At 36.1% G+C, this 9961-nt stretch overlaps 1 protein-coding gene across 1 annotated transcript; it reads left to right on the forward strand.

Moving 5' to 3' along the window:
- Positions 1–86: 86 nt before the first annotated feature.
- HELRODRAFT_171012 (hypothetical protein) lies at positions 87–8358 on the forward strand (the record flags this gene model as incomplete). The annotated part of the gene is made up of 25 exons (XM_009016825.1): positions 87–302; positions 437–742; positions 903–1064; positions 1188–1421; positions 1566–1670; positions 1792–1947; positions 2033–2179; positions 2282–2461; positions 2629–2805; positions 2913–3137; positions 3271–3473; positions 3716–3875; positions 3969–4073; positions 4214–4483; positions 4620–4760; positions 4891–5061; positions 5138–5257; positions 5370–5563; positions 5704–5857; positions 5984–6106; positions 6190–6417; positions 6634–6945; positions 7008–7250; positions 7378–7566; positions 7702–8358. 25 exons carry the CDS (start codon positions 87–89, stop codon positions 8356–8358), a joined length of 5178 nt encoding a protein of 1725 aa, XP_009015073.1.
- Positions 8359–9961: the final 1603 nt, after the last annotated feature.

Genomic DNA, 9961 nt, shown 5'->3' on the forward strand with positions numbered 1-9961 from the left:
TTTTCTCAGTTTTTGAATTTGTGCTTTTTTATAAAAAAAACTAACAAAACATTCGTAGATACATGCCTGTTTTGAAGTTGAGTGAGATGAACAAGATGATAGCCGATGCCCTGGACGGCTACAACGAGGTGAACACGATGATGAGCTTGGTTCTGTTTGAGGACGCCATCTACCACATCATGCGCATCAACAGAATTCTCGAGTCACCACGCGGCAATGCTCTGCTCATCGGCGTTGGTGGCAGTGGCAAGCAGAGCCTCTCCAGGTTGGCTGCATACATCAGTAATTTGGATGTTTTTCAGGTTGGTTATTTCTAATTTTTTTAATTTTAAATTGAAATTCGCGTCGTTCAATTTTATTATATTACGTTACTGTTGACGGTTAATTTTTAAAATGGATGTAACATGCGGCGTTAAAGTTATTTCTTCATTAACAGGTTTCATTGAAGAAAGGTTACGGTCTGAATGATTTGAAGGCTGACCTAGCTGTGCTCTACTTGAAGGCTGGTTTGAAGAACTTGGGGGTAATGTTTCTGATGACTGAAGGGCAGGTTCCTGATGAAAAGTTTCTTGTTCTCATCAACGATCTCTTGGCTACCGGAGAAATTCCTGAATTGTTTCCGGACGATGAGATAGATAACATCGTCAATGCGATGAGGCCCGAGGTTAAGGCTAATGGCTTGTTTGATTCGAGGGAAAACTGTTGGAAGTTTTTTATTGAAAGAATCAGACAGTTTTTGAAGGTTAAAAAATTATTTCAAAATAATTTTTTAAAATTGTACATTGTGATTAATTAAAACTGTTACATTAACGCGTAGAAAATTATGCAGAATTATACTTACACTAAAACTGAAACGGTGCAAAATTATGAAAGCTCATAAAGGCTGATCGACTTACATGCAGGTGGTTTTGTGCTTTTCACCGCAAGGAAGTTCTTTACGTAACAGAAGTCGAAAGTTTCCCGCCATCATCAACACGACCTGTATCGACTGGTTTCATGAGTGGCCCATAGAAGCTCTCGTTTCCGTCAGTCGGAGATTTCTTGGAGAAATTGAAGGACTGACTGTGAGTCGGTAGGGTGACTGCTAAGTACACTTCATCGATGCCTGCGTGTAACAATGAGTCCCTAACAACAAAATGTTGCTTTTTATTTGTAGAAATATAATAAGATAAAATTCTCACCGACAGCCGGATATGTGCGACTCAATATCAGACTTCATGTCGCACGTTCATCAGTCAGTCAACGAGGTGAGCGTGTCGTACCTAATGAACGAGCGCAGGTACAATTACACGACGCCAAAAAGCTTTCTAGAGCAGATATCCCTCTATCGGAATCTCGTGAGTAGCAAGTTTAACGAGATTCATCAGAATACTGTGAGGCTTGTTAACGGCCTGGAGAAATTGGAGAGTGCCTCTGGACAGGTCGGTTGTTTCAATCGTTCTCATAAAATTTATCATTTTTAGAGGTGTTTGATGTTTGAATAAATACATTCAAATAATTTAAGTTTTTTAAATATTAATATTAAAATTAAATATTAAACATCTAAATATATTTTTTAAATATAGGTTGATGAATTGAAAAAGACGCTGGTGGTGCAAGAGAAGGAGTTGGCCATCAAAAACGAGGAGGCCAACAAGTTGATAGCTGTCGTCAAGGGAGAAACCGATAAGGTTGGTTGCAAATTTCATGTAAGTTCCTATCTTAAAGTAAATAATTTTTACATTTATTAACTGCGTGTGTCAAAATATAACTGGTTAATTAATGACGCAATAACAAATTTTTAAAACAAAGGTCTCTGCTGAAAGAGCTATAACGAATGATGAAGAAAAAAAAGTAAAAATCATAAACGACGAAGTATCAGTGAAGTTTATTGAATGCGAGGCTGACCTCAGGAAGGCTCAACCTGCTCTTGACGCGGCCAAAGCGGCTCTTGATACTTTAAACAGGGTTCCTTCTCTAAATTTTCCATTTTTATCTTCTTTGCGTAACTTAATTTTGATTTATTTTTAAGATTTTACAAAATTTTTTTTAGAACAATTTGACGGAGTTGAAAGGTTTCACATCTCCTCCAAGTGCAGTCGTGAAAGTAGCAGCTGCCGTCATAGTCCTCATGTCAGCTCCAAGTGGAAAGGTACCCAAGGACAGGGGCTGGAGGATTGCGAAGGGAATCATGAACAAGGTTGGCTAGAAAGGATCAAATTTTTATTTCTGCAAAACAAACTGAAAATATTTTTTATTATATATATTTATATTTAATATTTTCACTCAATCAACTTACCAGGTTGACGATTTCCTCCTGTCACTGATCAACTACAAAAAGGAAAGCATTCCACCCATGGTGCAGAAAGCCGTTCAACCCTACCTCGATGACCCTGAGTTTGAACCTGAATATATTAAAACCAAGTCTTTTGCAGCAGCCGGTCTTTGTGCCTGGGTTATAAATATCATGAAATTCTACGAGGTAATTTTGTCATGAATGAAATTTAAACAGAAATGTTAAAAATTATTATTTATAATGAAAAAATAAGTTTTGTATTTAGAAACTTTTTTATTAATCGCAAACATTTTATCAAAAATGTTAAGGCTAGCTTGATAGCTTGTTTGAAAATGACAATTAACTTTTCGAAGGTCTTCTGCGAAGTGGAGCCAAAGAGATTGGCCCTTGAAGATGCCACCCGCCAACTGAACGATGCCGAGCAGAAACTGAACCTGCTACGTCAGAAGTTGGCTGTCCTCCAGGATGCTCTAGGAAAACTAACGAAGGAATACGAGAAGGCGACGAAAGCCAAAGCAAAATGTCAAGCAGTATGTTTATTTTTATAATTTCATTCACTCTACGTTAGTTAGTTAATTAAATTAAAATAATAAATTATAAAAATTGTGATAGCAATTAATTGGATGAGAATTTTTAGGAAGCAGATCAAACAGCAAAGACTATCGACCTATCGAATCGACTGGTGTTGGGTCTTGCGTCTGAAAATGTTCGCTGGCACCAGGCGGTTGAGACGTTCAACATCCAGGCAGGTACCGTTCCGGGAGATATTCTGCTGGTCACTGCCTTCATATCTTACGTCGGTTGCTTCACTAAGCCCTACAGAATTGACCTCATGGAAAATCATTGGCTACCTTACTTCAGAGTAAGTTTTACTTTAACTTTTCAGTTTATATGCCGCAAGTTTTTAAATTATTTATTTTTGTCGTATATTTTTAAAAATCATCGAGCAGTGAAAAGTAATTAACGTGGCACTGTCAATTTGAACTCTACCACAGGCCCTTCCTAATCCCATCCCAACCTCAGAAAACCTTGACATCATGGGTCTACTATCTGATGATGCCAAACTGGCCAAATGGCAAAACGAAGGTCTGCCTAATGACCGCATGTCGTCTGAGAACGCCACTATACTGACCAACGCTGAACGATGGCCGCTAATGATTGACCCTCAACTTCAGGGCATTAAATGGATCAAAAGGAAGTTAGTGATGGAATGGGGTTAGGGTTAGGGTTCCTTATTCATGTGCTAATTAACATTTCAGCTGCTTGTTTGTTTTTCTTGATGTTTCATGTTGTCAAATTTATTGCTAATGTAGTAATGTTGGCAAGCGTTAAGTTGATTAATTCGCGTTTTTATTGGCTGGGAGGAAACTGAAACATGTTTAAAAAAGTAGAAAAAATGTGGTGCTAAGCCGTCACAGGCAGATATTTTTTCACCCTCAGGTACGGTGACAAGCTAGTTGTGGTGCGTCTGAATCAAAAAAATTACATCGACAAGATAGAGAAGGCCATTTCAGACGGAGAGGTCGTCCTGATTGAAAACATCGACGAATCCATCGATCCCATACTCGATCCCATCATTGGCAGGAACACCATTAAAAAGGTCGGGCGTGCATCTTCTAGCAAATCTACTCGCTTATATGTATATCTTCTGCAAACAGAAACACTTGTTAACTTTTTTCCTTCACTGACGCAGGGTAAAGTAATTAAAGTTGGAGACAAGGAAATCAACTTTAACAAGAACTTCAGGCTGATATTGCACACCAAACTCGCAAACCCACACTACAAACCAGAGTTACAAGTAGAGAATCAATCTTGAATTTTTGTTTTTCATTCTTACCTTATCAAAATTTATTTAAATTGTTATAAATTTTGTGAACAATTTTTCATACGTGCTCCATATTTCATATAATGAATGTTGTGCAATGAAAAAATGCACAGGCGCAGACGACCCTGATCAACTTCACGGTGACAAAGGACAGTTTAGAGGACCAGCTGTTAGCCATGGTCGTCGCCAAGGAACAGCCGGAGTTAGAGGTCTTAAAAGCCGACCTTACCAGACAGCAGAATGAATACAAAATCACGTTGAAACACTTGGAGGATTCTCTCCTGGCAAGATTATCTGAAGCTTCTGGAAACTTTCTCGGTGATTATGAACTGGTTGAGAATCTGGAGACCACCAAGAGAACATCCGCTGACGTTGAAGAGAAGGTGCGCTGGCTGGCTGTGCTGGTTGCATCGCTTCTCTAATGTTTTTAGATGCAGTGAAACATTTATATTTTTGTAATCATTACAATTCACACAATTATTGTAAATTAATAGGCGTTTTAAAATTACAAAATTGAAGGTTAAAGAAGCTAAAGTAACGGAGGCGAAGATAAATGAGTTCAGAGAAGCGTACAGAGTTGCCGGGTCTCGTGGCTCACTTCTCTACTTCATACTGAACGACCTCAACAAGATTCATCCCATGTACCAGTTCTCACTGAAGGTACAGCGGATTTTTATTTCTATGATTTTCTAGAATTTTTTTATTTCGATGGTTTTGATCGTATGTTGTAAGGATTAAAAATTTGAATAAACTTCATTTCGAACCGTCAACTCCTCCAATTATTTTCCAGGCATTTGGCACAGTGTTCGAACTGGCTCTACAGAAAGCAGATCCAGCTGACACGCTGAAGCAGCGATTGATGAACCTCATTGATTGCATCACTTTTTCAGTTTTTCAATACACAAGTCGCGGTTTGTTTGAATCGGACAAGATCATTTTCATGACCCAGATGACGTTTCAAGTAAGCTTGCGCGCCATGTATCGCTTTCTAAAGTGGAAAAATAATTTCTGAGTTAATTTTGATTTTAACTGAACAGATCCTGTTGGCGTCTAATGACATGGCGCTGAATGAGTTGGACTTTTTGTTGAGGTTCCCTGTGTTACCGGTCTCAAGTCCTGTTGATTTTCTTTCGAGTATTTCTTGGGGCGGTGTCAAGGTTGGCTGCGTTTGAATGTAGGATGCTATATTGTTTTGAAAGCTTCGGATTTCATCGTGGGAACAAATTTACATTATTTTGTGGCTAAAATAATTTTTTTATTCTTTGTTAGACTCTGTCAGCAATGGAGGAGTTTAAAAATCTGGATCGTGATATAGAAGGATCATCGAAAAGATGGAAAAAATTTGTAGAGAGTGAAACTCCGGAACAAGAGAAATTCCCGCAGGAATGGAAGAACAAAACGTCTCTGCAGAAACTTTGCATGATGCGGACTCTCAGACCAGACAGGATGACATACACTATCAAGTCAGTCAATTTCGATCTACATCCAAAACGATGTTACTACGGACTTGTTTTAATTTATTATAAAAAAATTCATGTAAAGTGAGATTGTATCAATCATATTAATGTTATAAGCGCAAAAATACAATTTTGCTGGCTTGTAGAATGTACGTGGAGGAAAAGTTGGGCAAAAAATTTGTTGACATACGTGCTACTGAGTTTTCCAAGTCTTACGAGGAATCCACACCATCGACACCTATCTTTTTCATTCTCTCACCTGGTGTTGATCCTCTCAAAGATGTCGAAAAGCTTGGAAAGGTGACTTCCGAGTTATCTATTTATTTTTATTTATTTGACGACGTTAATTTTATTAAGAAGATGCTTAAAATAAATCAAGTTTTACGTTCGTTTTCTGATTAATTGTTTTGATAAATTTTTTTTCAGGTGCTCGGCTTCACGTTCGACAACAAAAACTTCCACAACATTTCTTTGGGTCAAGGTCAGGAAATTGTGGCCGAGAATGCCATGGACACTGCTGCAGCTGAAGGACATTGGGTCATTTTGCAGGTTATATTTTTTGCCGGTCAAGTTCTGAAATTGAACATTAATTTGTAATTGAGATGTTGTTTTCTTGTTGTATTACATTTTAGAATGTCCATCTGGTGGCGCGGTGGTTACCAAGTCTGGAAAAGAAGTTGGAGCAGTACAGTAATGAAAGCCACCCGGCCTACAGGGTGTTCATAAGCGCAGAAGCAGCTTCGAGTAGGGAAAGCCACATCATGCCGCAGGGCATCCTCGAGTCTGCCATCAAGATAACCAACGAACCGCCTACAGGAATGTTTGCCAACCTCCACAAAGCTCTTGATATCTTCAGTCAAGTTGGTCTTTTTGTATTTTCTGTCAAATTTTTGACGTTTTTTCATTGTTTTTTTTTTAGAATTAAAACGAAATGAAACAAATTTGGCGGTGTTCATTTTAATTTTGTAGGGTTACGCGACAAATCTGTAAAAATTTGTACTTTTAACATTAACATTTTTGAATTTTTCAATCATTTTGATTGTTAAAAATTAGGTAGGGTTTTAAATTTTTTTCAGGATACATTGGACATGTGTGCCAAAGAAATGGAGTTCAAGAGTATTCTGTTTGCTCTCTGCTACTTCCACGCCGTCGTCAGTGAAAGGAGGAAGTTTGGACCGCAAGGATGGAACCGCATGTACCCTTTCAATTTTGGAGACCTCAACATTAGTGTCAGTGTTCTGTACAATTATTTGGAGGCTAATTCTAAAGTGCCTTGGGAAGATTTGAGGTACTTATTTGGGGAGATCATGTACGGCGGACACATAACTGACGATTGGGACAGACGGCTTTGTAAGACGTACCTCGAAGAATATATGAACCCCTTCATGGTACGACTTCTATCACATTTTCACTGTGCCACAATAATAAAAATAATTACCTTACTCAACAGTTGGATGGAGAATTATACTTGGCGCCAGGTTTTCCAAACCCTCCTAACTTGGACTACAGAGGTTATCACAACTACATAGATGAGATGCTGCCCAACGAAAATCCAATCTTATACGGTCTGCATTCTAATGCTGAAATTGACATACTCTCACAAACTTCTGAAGCACTCTTCAGAAGTGTCTTTGAACTTCAGCCCAGAGATGCTGGCTTCGGTGCGACGGGTGGAGTCAGCAGGGAGGAAAAAGTTTGTAATTTGCTTATTGAATTACGGTGCATATTTTAATGATGAAAGAAATTTTTACGAGGATTATTATTAAAAAATTTGTGAACGATGAAGTTGCTGCTTCACTATTGCTGTTTTGTTTATCGAGATCAAAGGTATTCTGGACGACATAAAAGACAAACTACCAGAGCAGTTCCTCATGCAAGAGATCATGTCGAAGGTGCCACCGGAGGAGAGGACACCCTACGTCGTGGTGGCCTTCCAGGAATGTGAACGCATGAACATTTTAACTACTGAGATCAAGAGGTCCTTGATAGAATTGAATCTCGGCCTCAAGGTACGTTATACATTCTCAACAACTTCTTGATTTATTTGCAGTTATTAAAGATTAGATTAAATTTAAAAGTAAAAGATCATAGTGTAATTGCATCTACAAGTAAAATTTCATAACATACGCTTTTAAATTTACCAGGGTGAACTGACGATAACAGCGGACATGGAGAACCTGAGCAACTCTTTGTACATGGATATCGTACCCGAAACATGGGCCTTGAGGGCGTATCCATCTTTATACAGCCTCACACCTTGGTACGCCGATCTGCTGCTGAGAATTCGTGAGTTGGAGATGTGGACATCCACATTTGCTATTGCCGGGGCAGTTTGGCTGGCGGGATTTTTCAATCCTCAATCCTTTTTGACTGCCATCATGCAGCAGATGGCTCGCAAGAACGAGTGGCCCCTGGATAAGATGTGCTTACAATGTGACGTTCTGAAGAAATCTCGTGAGGAGATCGGTGGCGCTCCGAGAGAGGGGGCCTATGTGTGTGGGTTGTTCATGGAGGGGGCACGATGGGATGTCCAGTCTGGGATGATTGCTGAAGCTAAATTGAAGGAACTGGCCCCTGCAATGCCGGTGATTTACATTAAAGCAATCCCAGTGGACAGACAGGAGACGAAAAATATTTACGAATGTCCAGTCTACAAGACGAAACAACGCGGCCAGACGTTCGTGTGGAAGTTCAATCTTGAAAACGAAAGACAAGCATTCAAAATGGATCCTGGGTGGTGTCGCCTTGCTGCTTCAAATTTAAGAGTCCGCGTTTATTTTGAAAAAATTGTTACAAATTGAGGTTGGCATGTTAGAATTATTTGATATAATCTTATAAGTAAAACTTATGCATTCCACTTGGTTGTATTTCATAATGGTTGTACTACTTTTAATTCGTAACATTGGACAACAAACTTATAAACCTGAGAGCTCTAGGTAGCCATGATATTATATTTCAATAAACTTTATTTACAACTACACGTTTGCGTTATTTTTAGTTAATTAAATTAAGTTTTATAAACTTGAATTACTAATGAATTTTTAAAAAATAAAATTTATTCAAGTTTTCAGGCTCACAATGGTTTATATTAGAGACAATTAAACTAACGTTACAAATCACTAACTGTGGATCTAATTGAACCACATTCAATTATCAATTTACCTACATGAAAATTCTTCGATAAAAAATAATGACAATGTTTTCGTGAAAAAGTTTGGCAAGGATTTGGATTAGTCGGCAAATGAAAATTGCATCTATAACAATTTAAACTCTAAATTTTTCCACCGGATTTTCAGCTTCTTTTGAATTTATCACATTACCAAACCTGTATTTCACTGATGAGCCTCGAAATCTTTTTAAAAATAAAGCCAACAATTTTTTGTCAATACTCGCATTTAGGTTATGCTTGATTTTCTCAGTTAGGTTGCATAAAATCGAATGACACAAACTCGTGGATGAGAATTTTATTAGATAATTGTAATAAATACAAAACTCAAAAGTGCGAAACACAAGTTCTTGTCACTAAAATTACAATTAGCAAATATATATATGTATTATTCAGTTTATATACATATATATATATATATAATATATATATATATATATATATAATATATATATATATATATATATATATATATATATATATATATACAAAAAAATTAACTAAACTTTAATTTTTATTACAAACAAAACTAATACTAATCAAAATTAAACGTTTACAATCTTGTCTCAATGTATTTGAAGCCTATAATAAATAAATTAATAAATACACAGCAAAACCAGACTTAACTTACAACACCAACAAAGGTATATATATATATATATATAAGGAAATTTATATGTTTATTCCTTTATATATATATATATATATATATATATATATATATATATATATATATATATTATTTCATTATATTATTTACCATTCATTATATATATATATATATATATATATATATATATATATTATTTCATTATAATTAAAGATGGCTCTTACTTATGTCTTTTTTTACAATTTTTAAATGAGATATATTTATTTACAATAAGCGAATTAAAAATATCTCGAGCATATATATAAAACGTACATACATACATTCAACATAAATATAGATAGATATATATATATATTGAATAAATATTCACATTATAACAAAAAATTAATAAAAATATTTAATTCTAAGAATGTGCGAACAAAGATAATAATACATCAATTAATAATTATAGTATTAGCAATAGTTAACACGTTAATTATAATATTAGCCATAATTAACATAAGATATTAACTACAAATTAACATAATTAAAACAAATGTCAACTAAAGAATAAATTTTAATTCATATACATATTACAGATCTGAATATTTGAACTGCACATAAATATCACTTTTATTGAATCAACTGT

This window comes from Helobdella robusta (genome assembly GCF_000326865.2).
Source record: "Helobdella robusta unplaced genomic scaffold HELROscaffold_19, whole genome shotgun sequence".
NCBI classification, from domain to species: domain Eukaryota; kingdom Metazoa; phylum Annelida; class Clitellata; order Rhynchobdellida; family Glossiphoniidae; genus Helobdella; species Helobdella robusta.